Genomic DNA, 17379 nt, shown 5'->3' on the forward strand with positions numbered 1-17379 from the left:
TCACGCCCCAATTTCCAAAGGTTGATTCTGTGCAACTTCTACGGTCATTGCCATAGGTTTCACGAGGACTTCGGACATTAAACAAGTGCACTCCGCTGTTTTTATTTAGCAATTTCATGTATTAGCTATTACTATCCTAACGCTTGGTTCTGCTTTGCATGGTTCACTGGCTAGGTGTTCTGTTGTCTGTCTTGTTCCTGCTTTGCAATCATGATTCCTGTTCACTTGCCCACGAGTTTCGATCCAATCTGTCGATCTCAATCAAAACTGTGAACATGGACATTGTCACCAGATGTGCTCCACAAGATTTCCCGCAGTGTCCCGTATCGCCGAGGAACAGGAAGGACTGATAAGCCTCCCTTTTCCCTCGCGATGGTATGCCTGTTTTCCTTGCCTTTTCCACCAACAACTTTGCTTTCGGGGGTATCTCTTCTCGTAAGGACAAGACTTGCCTAAGTGGGGTATCTGTACTCAAAGCAAAAAACCAAGAAAACACAATCCACAATAACTCAAAAAAGACAAACAGTTTCGATCTAGCAGTGCGTGGGGTATCCTGAAAGAGAGAAAATGCATAAAAGGAGTGATGTCCGAGTTTGTCGTCAATGGGCCAAAATAGGCCCGGGTATCTCAAAAGATCGATACTGGAAACAGGACGGACTGATGGAGATCCAACCGTGTCACGCTACCTCGAAACCACGAGGCCAGAGAGACGAGAGGGGCTGCGAGGAGGTACCGCCGGAGGAGTGCTGTAAGTCTTCTCGTCCCACCACTTCTCGAATTCAACTGGACTAGACGCTCGAGACAGTCGAGATGGATGTGATAGAGATGTGCGTGGAGTCTTGTCTCTGACCTCGTCGGACCTTCAAGCCGTTGCCTTGACCTCTGGAGCCGTAGTAGCGACGGCTTCAGGTGTAGACTGAACGGGCTCGGGGACAGGTTCGGCAGGCTTGGTCTCGGCAGCTTCCGGAGCAACGACTGGGGTCTCAGAGGCAGGGGCTTCAGTCGCGCTGGCAGGAGCGGCGGCAGGCTCAGCAGTCTTTTCCTTCGGCCCCTCAGACTTGATCGCTTTACTAGCGCGACGGACAAGCTGACCGATGAATTTGCCACCAGGGAGAGGAGACTTTTCCCGCTTGGGTTCGGCAACGGTATCATCGGCTTCGGGGGTCTCATGTTGCTTCTTGTTGAAGAAAAGGGAGGTACGGCGCTTGTTGTCGCGAGCGGGGCGCTCCTCGGTCGCAGGTGCAGTAGTCTCGGCGGCGGCTTCGGTGGGAGCAGCGGTTTCGGCTGGCTCGGTGCTGGCAGCAGCAACGGGCTCTTTAGCAATGGCTTCGGCAGCCTTGTCTTCTTTGCTCTCCTCTTTGGTTTCCTTCTTGCCTTCGAGCTTAGCTTCAGTCTTCTTGATGAAACTGATCAAACCGCCCTTCTTCTCCGTCTTGGGTGCGGAAGAGCTTTCTCCCGCTGCTGCAGGCTCTTCGGCGGGAGTAGTGACAGTATCGACTGGGGCAGTGACAGCTGCAGCGTCGATGGGTTTGTTCTCGATCGGCTCCTCAATCTTGGGGGCGGTCTCCGAGACTGGAGGGACGTCGCTTGTGGCCATAGCATCCTTCTCGGATTTCTCGGTTGTCGGGCTTGCTACACGGTTTCTGAAGAGGCTGCCGAAGACAGAGCCACGCTTGCCCTTCTTCTCGGTAGGGCTCACATCTTCCTTCTCTTCCTTCTTGTCAGAAGCGACAACCGCAGCTGGCACTGGGACCGGTCAGAAATGATCAAACTAGAGGTATTGGAGAGAACTTACCAGCACTGGCCGCGGATGCCTCGGCTGCCTCAGGTGTTTCCTTGGTTTCATCTTTGGCAGGAACTTCTGGCTTCTCTTCTTTCTTTTCAGCATGTTCCTCCTTCTTGCTGAGAAGAGTTCCGAAGATACTACCACGCTTCCGTGACTGAGAACGCTCAGCGGCAGGCTTTGTGGTTTCATCTGCGTCACTAGAAGTGGCAGCAGCATCAGCAGCTGCGGCGGCGGCGGCGGTAGAGGCGTCAACAGACTTCTTTGGTTCTTTCGACTTGGAGCGGGAAGTTTTGACGGCCGCCGCAACAGGAGCAATTGCGGGTTTGGCTAGAGCTGCATTAGCTTATAATCATGCGTGGAGACAACGGAACTGCAGAAACAGTGACGTATATCAACCTACCATATTCCTCGACGTTCTTCTTATAGCTCTCGCGTCCAGTGACATCTTCTTTCAGGCTCTTTCCCTCTTCGATTGTCTTCTCAAGAGCAGCAATCCAGCTGTCCCGTTCCTTGGCGGATGATGCCTCAAACCGATGGACGTGAGCACCGGCCTTGAAGGAGAATTGGAAACCTTCTTTGGCAATAGTCGAGGCATCAGACTAGCAATCGTCAATGGATGTCAACATATTCCCAGACGTGTTGAAACTCACCAGGTTGATGATACCAGCTGGAGTTGCCTTGTCTTCGGCTCGCTTGGAGTAGAAGAGCAGTCCCTTTCCGGTCTCACGTGCCCATGCAGCGTCAGAGTGTTTTGTGTCTGCCTTCTCAGATCGCATGAAATTGGTCAATGACTCGGCGGTGGCCGGCTCTTCTTGGAACCAGAAGTAGTGCTTGCTGAAGATGAATTTCCTGCAATCCAGTCAGTCCCCTTTCGTCACTCCAAATCGATCATATGGCTAGCAAGCATACTTGAAGAAAGTCGGCTCCTTGTACCCCAACACGCCCTCTGAAGCAGGGGTAATCTCGGCAGCCGGTTCATCCTTTTTGACCTCCTCCGGTGCAGCGGGAGCGGGCTCTTCAGCAACAGCAGGTGTAGCCTCAGTGGTCTCGGCAGGAGCAGCAGCAGTCTCCGTGGCTTCGGCCGTGGTCTCTGGTTGTTCGGCGGCAACCTTTGTAGGCTCGACGACCGGTGTCTCTTCGACGGGCTTGGGAGCTTCGACAGACATGGTGCTGGAGTGGGAAGAGGAAGAATGTTACGGATGTGAGACTAGGAGGTGCTTGTGGAAGACAGTAACAACTTGAAGGAGGAAGGAGGGAACGTCAAGAAGAATACTTCAGAGCGAGAATAAGTTGTCTGAAGAATAAGTGGATATGGAGGGTCTGGTCCAAGGGAGAAATTGACAATGACAATCAAGGACCACGAGGCTTTGGGCCGGCAGTCACGTTTCAGGGAAGGGATTGATGAAGAAGTAGTCGCAGGAGATTTGAAGAGGACCAAATTTGTATGAGAAGTAGGAAGGGATTGGTTTCCAGGAAAGATGAAGGGAGCGAGATTGAGAGCGGGCAGGCAAGAGGAGTGGTGTGAGATGGGATGCGTCTAGTTTTTGTCTTGTCTTTATCGCTCCAGTTCGATTTGTTTGGGGCTGGTAACGGGCTCTCTTGGGCGGCTCCAGTCACGAAGGCTGCACAGGGCGTTTACCGGGCAAGGAGATTTGAAGGCGCCCCTAGGCAACGCGCTACCACGGCCGACCCCACCGGTGCTCGCCCTTTAACCAACACTAGCCCACCAGGCCCAGGTTGCTCTGAATAATTTGGTGGAGAAACCTGTAGCCTTCCCTAGCCCCTCCCGCGCTAGCCTGCGCAATAGCCTTAGCACTGACCTGCGGGTAGCCCCTCGCCATTTCTGCTGCCGCCCACATGTCTCCCAGGAAACAAAATCACATCGAACGTTTTCCGATGAATCGATTCACGACGGTTTTTCATTAGTGACCACGCCTCGATATACGATACGAACATGCGCTGGGAGGTCGTCCCGAGCAGCGCACTCTACCGGTCGATGAAAGTTTCACCACTGCAGTCAGCAGGGAGGACGGCCATTGACATGGCTCTCGCAACGCAGTCCACGCCTCTTTTCTGACGCCAAGGGGGCCTCCTGCAGCAACCTCAGGCTCAGGCACCAAGTCACTCAGGGCTGTGCGAACTTTGTGTGGGAAGCGGTCCGAAGTCTTTCAGGCGACAGGGCGCGTTTTGACAGATGCCATAATACGTCTTGCCACGAGGTGCACCCACCCACTCACCGATCAGCTTATCCCTCCACGAAAAAAGGTCTATTTGGACCATGGGACGAGGAAGACACGGTCCAAGAACCCACGATATCATATTCCTTTGGAGGCTTCACCGTGCTCGACTTTCCTTCGATGGCATCCACAATAAAGCAAGGGAATGGGACTGTACGTGTGACTCACAACAGGATCTCCGATGGCCTTGGCCTCTGAGGGGACAAGATATCACCATATCACTGGGGAAAAAAAGGTCGTTGGTCATGCGACCATCAACCGGCACCAGCTGGCCACCTGCAGAAATGACGTGCCTTGTGCAGTCGTCACATGCCCTGGACGAATCCTGGAATAAGTCCTCGCATCGGTGGCCGATCCGACCCCCTCTTTGATAGTTGCAGAATGCAAGTCCATGACTGTAAGAACTGTTCCATATCCTTCCATCAGCAGGAACCTGACAACGGGGATTGGTGGCGGACATCTGAGCAAAATGTGCCCTCTCTGCTCTTCTCTGCCTATCCCGAAAACCCGAGGCAGATAGCTCCAAAGGAGATCAATCTAGCGCAAAGGCTCGTCAGCTCGCCTTGCGCTCCGGGTGCAGTATCACACAGCGCCAGGTGAGACCTCAACTTTCTCGTTCAATCATCACCAGCACAGAATGGCCCTTCTCTTACGGTCCTGCCACATTGCCGCCGGCGTGACTTATGCATCGCTCTTCTTCCAGCCGGCTGTCATGTCCATGCTATCGTCTCGCGGGATTAACTGCGACCGGTGTTATCGCTCATTGATGCGCGGCCATGGAGGTATGCCTGCAATGGAGCAGCTTTGGTGTCGATCTCGATATCTTGGGGAGACTTCGAAAAAAAGCCCCGGGCCAGATCACCAATCAATCAAGCTGGCGGGGCTTAAGTCGTGCAGGTCTTGCAATTTCGAAACCATCTCCACCACTGCAAAGGAACGGCGCGAATTGGTCTCCATCCAGTAGGTTCCCCTCAGGGGGATCCAGGTCCAAACCTGAAACAGGCTGGATATACGGAACACCCCAAGTTGCATGCACTTCGATCAGCACATGCACACTTTGCGATGGAACGATACCTGTGTACGGAGTAGTACCTAGTTCATCCTCGCTGGGTGCTTGTCCGAGTTCTTCAATCCCCTTAGTCCAGGAGAGTCCAGGAGAGCCCGACTAATACCAGAGCCATCTGCCCACGGAGTTTCAAGACACGACAACCGGACGCCCGAAAAGGCACCCTTTCTTTTTCATTCATTAACTACTCTCCGATCGAGATTCGAGACACACCCGGTGTTGGTATGGGGGGGAGATCCCCCAAATTTCGCCTAAAACGGCTGCAGAACATGTCTCCCAAAGGAGCGCTAGTCGGTTGGTCCAAGCTGAGACCTGCTCGCCACGAATCCCATCATTCCCTGGAACGCGCCACCTATAGTACCTACACTGACTGACCTGTGCTGCGGACTCGTTGCGACATGATTCTGAGCGGCACGATTTGACGTCTCTTCGCGAGGTCGCTCACTCACTCACTCACTCAAGCAACGGATACGTTGGTACTCATTGGCCCTCGTACATGTTTCCACTCCACTCCACCACGATTCACTAAGTTCCTGTGTAGGAAAAAAAAAAAATTTAAAAAATTCGACGGGAATGAGGAGCCAGCCCATGGCCCACAACTCCCGTCGAGGCCAGCCCATGGCCCGCTGGGGGCCGCCGCGCATCTAACCGATGAGGATCCGGGTCTCACTAATACAGAGTACTACTCGTACGAGGCCCCATCAATCTTCAAACCCGGGGGGGCGGTCGCTTTCGCTAGGTACGAGCACCTTCGAGTAGTGCGAGGAGGAGGTAGAGGTGCACAGGACGGAGTAGTGGACAACCACACCACACCCGCGCGGCTCAATGGGGACTCGAGACTCGAAGCAGCATTAATCACCGAGGTCAGTGCACGTTATCACACGGCCTTAGTCGAAGCGGGTATATCAGCGACTCGAAAAGCGACGGTCCGGCGGGTTATTAAAAAGGCGCCAGTCCTTGTGAAATACCACCTCCGTCAAAACGGATGGAAATCTCGAAACAATAATAGAGAGACAATGGAGACCGAGGTGGTTGTTGTGAGTACTCCGTACTCTACAGGCAGAGACCCAAATACCATTACCATTACAACACTTTTGAGCAAGATCGTGCTCTTGTCTCGGCCAACACCAAAATGACCATGTTTATACGGGGTACTCGGTACAGATTCTCGATGTCTGCCGCACTGTAAACGATGTCCTGTCGACCTGTAGTTCTTCCCGAACAAGGGAGTCATGCGCAGTTCGATGAATACCAACAGCGCCATTTCGCTTCCAAACACACAAAAGCGCGAGGCTGTTCATCACCCAACGCTTGCTGACTTTTGTCTTCCTTTCCTTACTCCGTACAGGCTGCCACTCCGAATATGTACTGTGGAAGCCTCGCTAAGCAAATCACAAATGCCCTCCTTCAGCCTGCCGTGGTCAGGACATATGAAGTCACAGCCTCCATCCTTTCCTTGGTCAATTTCAAACTGATCACGAGCAGTTCCTCGGCCATATCCGGATCTCGTGCCTGCATATCATGCCATCGCTTCGTATCTAGTCTCCAAGTAACACAATCCTTCTCGGCCACCATCGTGGCAGTCCGCGGTGTCTGGGAGAAAAATGGCAGCTCTCCGCATGGGCGCCCAGATACGATCAGCTCCGAGTACTTGCCCTGTGGCCAATCGTAATCACAGCGCAGAATGCCTTCTTCAAGCATATAGAAGCCGTCTGGAGGATCTCCAACCTTGAACAACACCGACCCTTTGGGATATACGACCCTTTCAAAGTATTTCATGGCACGGTACCAAAAGTCCTCGTTCTTGTCGGAGAGATCGGCAAAGATTTGCAGCATCAAGGGAAGAGGTTGCTTGAAAGATTGCCACTTAGCCAAGCTGGACGTGTCCTCGTCCAGAGTAGTCTGAGCGACTTGGTGGAGATGAGTCCGTCTAGGGGAGCTGCCCATGAATTCTGCCTTGTACGAGGACGAAAGCTCTTGAGCCCGACTTCGAGGCATGTCAAGGTGCCCGCCTATCCGCCTCGGGCGGCGCTGCTCTTGTTGACGATACAAGGCGGTCAACAGTTTATTCTCGCAGTGTTCCAGTGCCACATTGAGATCAGGGAAGATCTGGACGTTTGAGTCTGCCGCAAACAACCCCACATTGCGAAGAGCTTGTCCAACCTCGCCATCAACGTCCAAGTTGCTCACGATAAGCTCGACACCGCGCTTCTGCAGAAGACGGTTGATTCTGGTGAACGCCTCTGCCGCAGAGAAATCAATGCCGTTGATCTGAGCCATGTCCAAGATGAGGAACCTCAGAGGCCGGTCCCTAAAGGCATCTTCCTCCAGAAGAGCTCGAATTCGGTTCTCAACCCCAACAATCGTCCCAAAGAATAAATACCCAGCCAGCCGGAGGAGAAAGATCTGTTTGCCTGTCTCCCGCAGGAACTTAAGCTGAACTGGCGGTCGTCGGACGAGAGACCTGGCGACTTGCCCCGAGTATGTTGCTCTGATGGCAGTTCTTCGAGACGTTTGCACAACAAAGCTCAAAGCAGCGAGCAAAATGCCAACCAGGATCCCAATCACGAAATCCCACACTCCCATCGTGACGACAATGATTAGGATAGTGGCATATTCAAGTTTGTGTACTTTGCCCCAGGTGCCGACAAGAGCTTCTTCCAGCAGCTCTATGCCCAGGAGGAAAATCAGGGCCCCAACGACCATAATGGGAATATAACCAATAATAGCCGGACCAGCCAAGAGGATGCCGACAGTGCAGGCTGCCAGCAGCAGCCCTGCGAGACGGTCATTGCCCCCGCTGTCCATAAAGAGAAGACTGTTGGTATAGACAAGATAGTTCTGCACACTTCCGAAGAGACCACTGAGGCAGTTCGAGACACCGTGCGCGACCAACTCTCGGTCGACGCTCAAGTTATCCTCGCCGGTAGAAATACCCAGAGCGGGCACGTTGATGGGGACATGCAAGACGCCGAAAAACGTCAGAGCAAACATGGCCGGGATGGTGTCCGCAAGAGCTCCCCAATGGACCGCATTGAAGTCGTACAGCGTGTAGAAGTGGTACCACGGGTTCCCGGCCGGTGGTGGATCGAAAACCCAGCCTCCGGTGTGCAGGGTCTCCATTGATATGCCCAAGGCGGACTTGAAGAAGTAGAAAATGGCAGCGACAGACAGAAAGTAGCCGCCGACCAACAGATTTGATTTTACAAAGCGTTGTACAATGAGTAAAGTGATGGCAAGTAATAACGGCACGGTCCACAAGGCGATTGTGTCGCTCCGGAACAGCTGCTTGAGGGTGCCAAGGTTATACTCCAGATTCCCAGGTAATCGAGCAGAGACTTCGATGCCGGTTGCAACAAGAAACCAGCCGACGCCTCCAATACAGCCGATGAGAATATGGCGCGGGAAGAAGCCAATCAGCGATCCTAGCTTGCAAGCTCCCATGAGGAAGAACACCACTCCGGTCAAGATAGAACTGATGGCAAAGGATAGTATCGTGGTGGCAAGGACAGCCTTGGGGTTCTGATCCCCCACCTTCTGGAGTATCGTAAAAGCCATCTTATGGAAAAAGGGGACAACCTCGATCATTTCGGACCCAATGCCGCCTCTGAATATTGAGCCGCCAGAAGAATAGACGACCTGGGCCACAATAGTGCTGACGTAGAACATGGCGATCCCGTCCGAGCCCAGACCCTCAAAGATTTCATTTCCCAGCGGGAACAAGATCATGCCGTAGGAGAGAGCATCCAGGATGTTGAGGAGCAGACCGAGAAAGACAGCTGGAAGGAGACTGACTGGGTGGACGATTGCTTCCCGGTAAATGGCACGGGCACTCCACGTCTTGGGATGTGAGAGTGTATAACAGCATGAACGCACTCTTCTCGCGGAGTCTCTGCATTTCTGGATGATACCACCCTTGTCCGAACCATACTGACGCTCAACATCCACATAATGGCCGTACTTTGTGGGTTCTGTCCGCCGGTCACCAATGAGGGCTGTATACTCGTCTGCCTGACTAGCCTCCGGCCTGCTCGATGACGCAGGACGATGCGATGTTGTCTTATCGACATCATTCAGGTGTTGATGACGGTCCTCCTCTTGCCCCATAGAATTTTGTATCATTGCAGTCAACTCGGAGACGGCTGGATCACCAGGATGGTCATGGTCCGAACTTGCTGGAGTTACTGGCTCCGAAACTTCTTCGATAACTTCAGGGTAACCATCATCGGAAGCAGCTGAAGAAGTCGGCGGAGAGGTTCCAAGGTGGGAGGCGTTCTCAGAAAGAGCAAACGCAGCGAGCTCTGCAGTCTGATCTCTGAGGCCAGCGGAAGAAGAATACTGAGCTGGATCTAGCTGGCCATGGAACGAACGGACATAGAAAGACCTGGCGGGAGTCTTCTCTGCGGCTTGACTGGACGAGGAGCTGGCTCGAGGGCGCTCAACCCAAGGACGGTCGGAAACGGCTAAGGGACTGCTCTCTTCAATGCCCTGATCACTGTGGGATCTTTTCAAAGGAGAGCTGGGCATCGGAGCTGGTCGGCTCTTTGAGAAGTTGGAACTATGCCGGGCATGCTGTTTGCTCGAAGAGGTCGTCGACATTTTAGCTGCTCATGAGGATATCATGTTGTCCCGCACTTCACATGCAAACTCCACTACTAGTGCCCGGCTCTTTCCAAAAGGATAGCATGCACAAGGGGCCTTGGGCCTGAGGCAGGGATGCTATGCTAATTCGCGAGTACTAGTCGGTAGCCTGTAGTCTTCCCTCGTGTGACGCGAGACCGTCTGGGAATGAGGAATATAGAGCGGGACAAATAAGGTCGACCCGAGGGTAAAAGGCGGACACCGTGAGCAAGATGCAGTTCTTGTCGACGCAAGCTCGCTCCTCGTGTTGCAGGTGGACGTTACCGTGTGGATTCCTGTGGACTTGACTCGGGAGCGGCCTTGCAGGCTTGTCCTGGTACAAACTGGCTCTTGCAACTTAATCCATCTTAACCATGTCAGCTGCTGAAAGTAAAAAATTTTTCTTCTCCCTCCAAAAATTTTCCTTCTTACAGGACAGTGGAGACGGAGGCAAGAGAGCATGGCGGGGCTGACGACGAGGATCAGGGCTCGGTTCAAGGAGGCTTGCGAAGCTAGTGGCGGAAGATGCTGAAAGTCGTGAAGAGTTTGATGCCCTTTGTAGAGAAGCCAAGCTAAAAGAAGCCAGCAACAGCAGCTGGATCCATCTGCTAGCCCACCGAGAATGTTCAAGATGCGTGAGGAGTAAAACCAGTGCCCTCGAATAGTAGTAGACAGAAGCACGTCGGGCATGGTGGCAGTTGCAAGCGAAGAAATTGGCAGTGGACGAACACTGGAGGCGGCATATTCCCCGCCATTGCTGGTACAAGCTATTGGATGCTTAACCAGGGCGCCATCCCTGTAAAAACCCCCTCTTTGTGCCTGGCGGGCTCCCCCTCTTTTAACTGGGCAAAGTTCAATAGGCACATGTTGTAATACTCGGAGGGAGACAGAGGTGACATGCACATCATTCGTCTATTTTTCCTTATCATGATCCTCACCTGACCCCAACGGCCAACGTCTTCCACCTCGCCTAGGGGAAAGGACTGGACTAAAACCAACCCCTCTATACTCTTCTTGTCATGCCCTGATGTATGTTGTGACGTCCTGCAAATATCTTGCATCTCCAAGCAGGAGCTACTCCAACATCATACGAGAAAAAGTCACATCAAGTTAGACTTCCCTCCTCTAAACCTCCGCGTGCCCCGTCAATGCTTCAAACCTTCCAGCCAAACCACCAACCTCTTCTTGATGATCACTCCCACAAGCCGTCCGCTCCCCTCTTCCGTGACGCACAAATGCCTGAGGCCTAGCTTGCTGAACATCTCCACCACAAACTCCATCGGGGCTTTGGCACAGATCGTCAATGGTGTCCGGTCGATGAACGGTGATAGATCAAGCTCCCCCTCGTGCTCCATTGGTACTTGTGCAGTAGGTAGCGGAGGCAGAAGACGAACAACGCAGCCTGCGGGGAACGTCTCACCCAGAGTCTCCAACCCAAATTCGAGTTCTCCCTGCGCTAGATAGCCCTGTAGCATAGCTCGTTGGATAAGCACAAGGCCAGCGTCCATAAGGCCTCGACGGTGCAGCTGGTGCATCTTCTCCGTCAGTAAACCGCGGGGGACAATGCCACTTTCGGGGACGTCGACCGTGATCTCGCGCATAGTCTGAGGAGGAGGAATCAGCTCCTCAGCAAGATGGGCATCCTGCCGGACTAGCGTCATGGCACTATCCAGGTCGAGGAAGGGATGCCCTAGGACTGTCTGTGCCAGATCGTACACGCCCTCGCCCTCCAGAGCATCTGCCACCCATTTGGCAACCATGATGCCGATCATATTTGGCACGATGAACTCTAGTTCCCCCGTCAACTCGAACATGATGACCGCCAGTGAAATAGTCATTCGACTAACGCCAGCCAGAAAGGAACCAGCACCAACCATGGCAAAAATGCCGGGGGAGATAGAATGTGCCAAGAAAGGCAGTTGCCCAACAAGCCTGCCGAAGAAGGCTCCGCCATCAAGGGCGGGAATGATGATTCCCGATGGCACTTTGACACCGAATGTTATAATCGTCAGGACGAGCTTGATGAGCGTTCCATAGGCGAGCCAGCCCAAGTACTTTGACGACGGTGAATCGTGTCCCTCCTGCATACAGACGTAGGCTGTCCGTGAGCTTGCGTTGCAGTCGACCAGAAGATTCTTGATGATGACGTCGCCAGGTTCTCGAGCCAGAGGGTTGGGATATTGCAAAAGGGCTGTGGCGAGAACAACCAAGAATACCTCGAGGACCGGATAGTTCTTGATGATGGTGTACTTCCGAAAGCTGCGAGACCACAAGAAATTGGCCTTGCAAAAGACGCCTCCAAAGACGCCCCCAGCGGCACCCAAGACCACGAATACAATATAATGATAGGGTCGGTACGTGGTGCCGTAGTTGGTCTCAAAGAGCACAAGCTTGCCGGTCCCTGTCGGATTGAGAGCCTTGAGGGTCATGGCCGCGAACAGGGAGCAGATGAAGGCTCTCCAAAGCACTTTCCGCGGGAAATACGTCGAGATTTCTTCATATGCGAACAGCACACCACCAATGGGCGCGCCGAATGCGACCGAGAGACCACTCGAGCAACCAGCAGCCAAAAGCTCGCGGAGCTTGCGACCATTCCCTCTGTACTTGTGGAATCGGATTCCCACCAGGTATGCAACACAGGTGGAAATGTGGACGAAAGGGCCTTCCTTGCCCAAACACATGCCTGTTGACACGGCGAAGACTGACCCGACGGCCTTCACGACCAGAACATTGAAGTCCAGGAAGTGCGGAATGACAAAGCCGGATAGAATGGTCTTGATCTCGGGGATGCCGCTCCCAGCGGCCATGTAGATGGACTTGCCAGTCGCTGTAGGCTTCAGGGTTTCGCGACTGGCTTGATCGCTGTTTTTCTGCATTGGTCCACTGTCTCCGGCGCCCGGGGCGCTTGCTGGAAGCGCTCTTTTCGTGGTCAACGTGACTGTCCCACTGATGATTCCAAAAAGCAGAGCGAGGCCCACGTAGATTCCAAACCCATGCCAATAATTCCCCGTCCAGTACTTCCAGTCCGAGCAGGTCTCACCGCTGTCGGCGAGAGGCGTTAATGGCGATTTCGACGTACAGCACAGGTCTTTACTCGCGAATGGATTCTTTTGGCAATATCCCGTCTTCCAGTCGCTGACAGTGGCAACAGCCATGTCCACAAGGAAGGCAACGCATGCCGTTAAAGTGCCAATAATTGCAGCTGCAATCCAGCCTTGACACGAGTCAAGGAGCGCCATGAGTCCATTTCGGATGCCCTTTCCACTATGCACGGAACGGTATCTGAACGAGTCTTTGACCTGTGGGGGGTCAATTTGAGTCAGTCAAGTGCAGCCAGATTCTCCTACCAAGTCATGGAGCCAGTCAATCGTCGTATAATCGTTGTAGGGCAGCCGTTCTCCCACGGCGGTGTCGCCCAGCGCCTGCTCTTCTTTGCTGATGTGGGACGAGACAACCGAAGCAGCGTCCGCTTCTTCTACAGCAAGGGAGTTGAGCCTCCTGTCACGAGGGAGGAGATGCGTCCTTTCATCCGGTTGTTCCTCGTCTGCCGCCATATCTGTTGATGGAGCAGCATCGAAGCTGCAGAAAGCCCCAGCGTGCCGAAGGCGACATGTTGACCAACGTCACAGCTTTTACGGGGGTCTATTGAGAGCTATGACGCCGCGACTGGTAGATACCAAGCTCAAATCTGCATCTCCGGGGAACCATCAGATCTCAAGGGAGGCCACTTAGAAGTGTAGATTCGGACAAACACTGATAAGCTCCAGTGCTGGTGGTGAGCCTCCCTGGAAAAAGGGTTCTGGTGGCTTAAAAGATAAGGCACGGTCAAGATAAGGGAGGTTGGGGCCAAAATGACAGTGACACGTGAAATCGCCGGCAAACCTGCGATTTTGGTGGGTTTCAAGTTGATAACATTGCAGAAGGTTGATGACGCAACAGGCCTGGCAAGAGGGCTGAGGGAGGGCATGCTCTCTGGGGATACCTGACAGGCACTGCATTGCATGCCAGTCTCTACCTTACACTCCAGTGTCTCAGGTAAGTCTTCAGAAGCGACACTACCAAGAGTCGCATCGCCAACTAGTTTGTCAGAATCCACCTCGCTTGCTCTCTGGCGAAAGCGAGCATCAGAGTCTGCAGAGCACAGTGACCCGTCATGACGCAGCGCACAGATCCCGAATGCATGCAGATGCACAGTTGAGGTAGGGCCGGTGGGCTAAACTGTCTTGTGGATAAGACTAGTTGAATCTGGCCATCGCTCGTGAGGGGTATTCTGATAGAAAACGCCTTCCCGAGGATGATGGCAAAGGCAGAAGCAATACTTCAACTACCCAGTGTCAGAATCCTCCTTACTCGACCATCCGCATTAGCTTGCGGCATGTTCCGCGGTTGGGCCAAAGGTTGACGGAGGAATGCCTAGTGTTATGTTACTGTCCAGCTATTATGTTGGTCCAGACCCCTCGCAACACCCTGCGGAGCCGGCATTGAGGGCAGAGAAAGAGAGTCGATGCTCGTGACAGTGTCGCTTCGCCGCAGCCTGGCAATTTGTTCCGTCCATGTAGTTGAAAGTAGGTGCTCGGTAGCGCGGCGTTAAACCCGTGTCTAGCCCACCAGCTTTGGGGCCCACGGCCTAAGAATGCCACCAATGCTGCAAGAAGCAGTGAAGGACTCGTCCAGGGAAGTGTGCTCGCGTGCCCTCTCACTGCCTCTCTTACCATGTTCCCTCTAGCCCAAAGTCAATCCGGTCCATCGGCGATTCCACCCTGGCTGAGGGCATCGATCAAGGCTTTGCGAGGCCTCAATGCGTATTCTTACGCACGATTTAGGTCCGTAGTGCAGGTTGTGTATAGCACGTATTTCATTATGAAAGCAAATGTACGGCCGCGGCAAAAAAACAAACAGAGCAAGGAGGCTAGACGCAAAGCCCCTCGACAACCATCCGACGCCCCCGCTCAAGCCGCACAGAAACACGATGAGAATGACCCGTCCCATCTTGGCCGTGAACACCCTTCATTCTTGCAAACATATAAACAGGACCAGAGCAAAGCCGATGACAAAGGCGACACTCAAGCCGCCGATCAACCCCCAAACAAAACTCCGGCGCAGTTGCCCCTCGTGCACTATCAATAGCGAGTCCGAGTCGGATGACTCGATGGAAGCAGTCTCTTCATCATACAGCAATGGCGTTGTCTCGCTTGCGGGCTTGTTCCCTCCAGTTAGAGACTTCAGCGGCCACCACGACTTCAGGCTTCCCCACGCTTTGGACATCCCGGGGAAAAGAGGCTCGTTTGGATCAACGTAGATTGCGTAAGACTCCTGAGGATTGACATCGGAGTCGCCATCGTCAAACTCGTTCCAGTATCTCATTCGAGACGGACGCGGCTCAGGCACCACAATCCGTGCTCGCTTCCGTCCTTTTTTGCTGGACGGAGATTTTAACTCGGCAGGAGAAGTGACGGCCTCGGTGGCTCGAGCTTCATTGGATGTGATGGAGGACTGTCCATGTGTAGCGGTAGAGAAGAGACTGTCTGCACGGCCTTCACTAGAGGATGGGCCCGAGGACGTTCCACTCATATCATTTGCACTGACCCTGAGTCGATTCGTGGTCTTGAGCCGGAAGTAGTGGCTGGCCTCACCAATAGTGGGAAGGGGCAGCTTGGTAATGTCCTTTTCCAGCAGTGATTGCCAAGGTGACGGAGGGAGGTCTTTCTGGACGGTGCGAACAGCCATGTCTTCGAGAGTAAAATCGTAAACTCGGTATGCCAAATGCGAGTCGTCCAGCGCGCGAACTACGGCCGGTGTCCGTGCAAATTCCCAGCGGATGTGTAAGGTAGCATGGGGGAAGGTGTGACTGGTTTGGGGCAATGGTTGCAATTCCCCGAGGTGCTGCATGTCCACAGCGCCAAAAGTGATCGAGGTGTCGAGAGTCGCCCAATTCGAGACATCGGCCGTGTTGGTCATACCAGAGTAACGCGTCCGGTAGGTTTGCACTTCGGCCAAGGGTTTGACATCCCTGTGCTCGACGAGATATCGCTGAACGGTGGTGGTTTCTTTGGAACCACCTGTCAGACGCGAATCCCGATCCAAGGCAATACCGAGGTCTTCGCGGTCGAGGAGAAGGGCCTTTTCCCCGGAAGAATTAGGTGAGAGCCCGGCCAGCGTCACCGCGGCGTCCTTGTCGAACGTCCAATACGCACTCACGGCGATCCTTGAGGGTCTCACAGAACTTTGATCTTTGACAAATCGCTGCGCATTGTCAAGGAAGACCATGTAAGTGAGAGTACTATTGGAGGCACTGAAAGATGTGTTTCTCCGTGGTATCAGTGACCCCTCGGAGTCCCTCCGTGACGGAGTAGGAGCAGCGGAGTCATCCTTCTTCATGTGTCTCTGGATGAGAGCACGGGCCTCATCGAGGTTGTCTGGGTGAATCCAATAGAAGGCACTGCCGGCGGCCTCGCCATATGGGACTGTCATGACGGCGGCATCAAAGGCCGACGGGGCTTGGCTGAGGGCATTGTTTATTTTGACGATAGGAGACCGCAGAGCGGATACAGGAGTTCTATTCTGCTGTTGACTGGGTGGTGATTCTTGGTGATGTCTTGGAAGCGTTGAAGTGGCCAGTTTTTCGGTCAGTATGGCTGTCTGTTCGGCCAATTCTTGAAGATAATCCGAGTAGTCAGTCTGCAGCTGGTTGGAAGAGAAGACCTCAACATCCATGCGCGTTTGCAATGTGGTTGACCCTGTCCATTTCGTATACTTCTTAAGGATTTTGCGGAAAGCGATCTTCTGTGCAGAGGCGAAGCGGGCGACCTTTTGAATAAGATCCCCGAGCTCTTCGCATTCCTGGGTGAGTCTTCGATACTTGCGACCCCGAACACCAGCGACAGCATTGACTTCCAGAGCCCTCTCGTCGGCAAATGTCCGGAGGATTGAGATCTGCTTCTTGAGCGAGCTGAGTCTGCGGTCAATTTCTCCCCGCTTCATCCGCAGGAACAGCGTGACGTTGTCATACTGGTCTCGCAAGTAATCCAGCAAGACCTTGTCTGTTTCTTCCCATCGACTTCTGCCTTGCACGGGGATTTCAACAGGGCCGGTCAGATTGGCGGACGTCCGTTGTTTGATGAGCTGCTTCATGCCATTGTAGTTGAAGTTGTATGGAGCCCATTCGGGGACCGACCTCTGATAGAAGTTGTCGCCGAACTTCATCGTGGCTGCCGCCGCTCAAGGTTAGGGCGAGGGGGAGCTCTGTTCGACCTCGAAGGTCACGATGATGTGCGTGCGTGGCTGCTGGAATCGCCCGAGGCGGCGGTCGGAGCACATATATTTTCCCCTTTCAAATGAGCAGAGCTGATTGTTTCATGGTAGGATGGAGGTGAGAAGGAGACCAGACAGGGCTATGGATTGGGGTGGGGGGCTACCAATGGGAAGAAAGTGGAAAGAGAAATGTTTTAGCACGAGCAAAAGCGAGCAAGGCCAATTATTATCGAGCGTAATGGATACCTTGGTAGTGGTAGTAGAGGTAGCAGAGAGTGGCTTAGCTCTCCAACACTGATTGATACCTGGCGAGCTGGGCGGTAGGAGAGTTGGCTGACATGGGATTCGGGTTCCGCCCCGCCGCCGGCAGCTCCACCATTATAACAACAGTTGCAGGGGCCCGTGGATCCTGACCATGG

At 53.6% G+C, this 17379-nt stretch overlaps 6 protein-coding genes across 6 annotated transcripts; 1 reads left to right on the plus strand and 5 right to left on the minus strand.

The window, feature by feature from the left end:
• Nucleotides 1–69: 69 nt before the first annotated feature.
• PV07_03548 (uncharacterized protein) lies at nt 70–3463 on the minus strand. Its single transcript, XM_016390276.1, has 5 exons — nt 2696–3463; nt 2437–2635; nt 2187–2385; nt 1796–2113; nt 70–1746 (listed from the first exon to the last, which is right to left on the minus strand). The coding sequence occupies exons 1-5, from the start codon at nt 2950–2952 to the stop codon at nt 863–865; spliced, it is 1857 nt and encodes a 618-aa protein (XP_016252178.1). The 5' UTR covers nt 2953–3463; the 3' UTR covers nt 70–862.
• A 181-nt stretch (nt 3464–3644) lies between these two features.
• On the plus strand, nt 3645–5761 carry PV07_03549 (uncharacterized protein). Its single transcript, XM_016390277.1, has one exon. The coding sequence runs from the start codon at nt 4800–4802 to the stop codon at nt 5190–5192; it is 393 nt and encodes a 130-aa protein (XP_016252179.1). The 5' UTR covers nt 3645–4799; the 3' UTR covers nt 5193–5761.
• Nucleotides 4118–4887, minus strand: PV07_03550 (uncharacterized protein). Its single transcript, XM_016390278.1, has one exon. The coding sequence runs from the start codon at nt 4481–4483 to the stop codon at nt 4121–4123; it is 363 nt and encodes a 120-aa protein (XP_016252180.1). The 5' UTR covers nt 4484–4887; the 3' UTR covers nt 4118–4120.
• A 214-nt stretch (nt 5762–5975) lies between the features above and the next one.
• On the minus strand, nt 5976–10170 carry PV07_03551 (uncharacterized protein). The gene has a single exon (XM_016390279.1). It carries the CDS (start codon nt 9686–9688, stop codon nt 6497–6499), a length of 3192 nt encoding a protein of 1063 aa, XP_016252181.1. The 5' UTR covers nt 9689–10170; the 3' UTR covers nt 5976–6496.
• A 438-nt stretch (nt 10171–10608) lies between these two features.
• Nucleotides 10609–13867, minus strand: PV07_03552 (uncharacterized protein). Its single transcript, XM_016390280.1, has 2 exons — nt 13057–13867; nt 10609–13008 (listed from the first exon to the last, which is right to left on the minus strand). Exons 1-2 carry the CDS (start codon nt 13261–13263, stop codon nt 10855–10857), a joined length of 2361 nt encoding a protein of 786 aa, XP_016252182.1. The 5' UTR covers nt 13264–13867; the 3' UTR covers nt 10609–10854.
• Nucleotides 13868–14008: 141 nt separating this feature from the next.
• PV07_03553 (uncharacterized protein) lies at nt 14009–17202 on the minus strand. Its single transcript, XM_016390281.1, has one exon. It carries the CDS (start codon nt 16910–16912, stop codon nt 14717–14719), a length of 2196 nt encoding a protein of 731 aa, XP_016252183.1. The 5' UTR covers nt 16913–17202; the 3' UTR covers nt 14009–14716.
• Nucleotides 17203–17379: the final 177 nt, after the last annotated feature.

This window comes from Cladophialophora immunda (genome assembly GCF_000835495.1).
Source record: "Cladophialophora immunda strain CBS 83496 unplaced genomic scaffold supercont1.2, whole genome shotgun sequence".
Taxonomy (NCBI): Eukaryota; Fungi; Ascomycota; class Eurotiomycetes; order Chaetothyriales; family Herpotrichiellaceae; genus Cladophialophora; species Cladophialophora immunda.

Coding starts and splice junctions, on each gene's coding strand:
- PV07_03548 (XM_016390276.1), bottom strand. CDS start 2,952: ATGTCTGTCGAAGCTCCCAAGCCCGTCGAAGAGACACCGGTCGTCGAG. Junction 2,386..2,436: donor CAGCTGGTATCATCAACCTG/GTGAGTTTCAAC, acceptor GACGATTGCTAG/TCTGATGCCTCGACTATTGC. Junction 2,114..2,186: donor GAAGAACGTCGAGGAATATG/GTAGGTTGATAT, acceptor ATGCAGCTCTAG/CCAAACCCGCAATTGCTCCT.
- PV07_03550 (XM_016390278.1), bottom strand. CDS start 4,483: ATGTCCGCCACCAATCCCCGTTGTCAGGTTCCTGCTGATGGAAGGATA.
- PV07_03549 (XM_016390277.1), top strand. CDS start 4,800: ATGGAGGTATGCCTGCAATGGAGCAGCTTTGGTGTCGATCTCGATATC.
- PV07_03551 (XM_016390279.1), bottom strand. CDS start 9,688: ATGTCGACGACCTCTTCGAGCAAACAGCATGCCCGGCATAGTTCCAAC.
- PV07_03552 (XM_016390280.1), bottom strand. CDS start 13,263: ATGGCGGCAGACGAGGAACAACCGGATGAAAGGACGCATCTCCTCCCT. Junction 13,009..13,056: donor TTGACTGGCTCCATGACTTG/GTAGGAGAATCT, acceptor GACCCCCCACAG/GTCAAAGACTCGTTCAGATA.
- PV07_03553 (XM_016390281.1), bottom strand. CDS start 16,912: ATGAAGTTCGGCGACAACTTCTATCAGAGGTCGGTCCCCGAATGGGCT.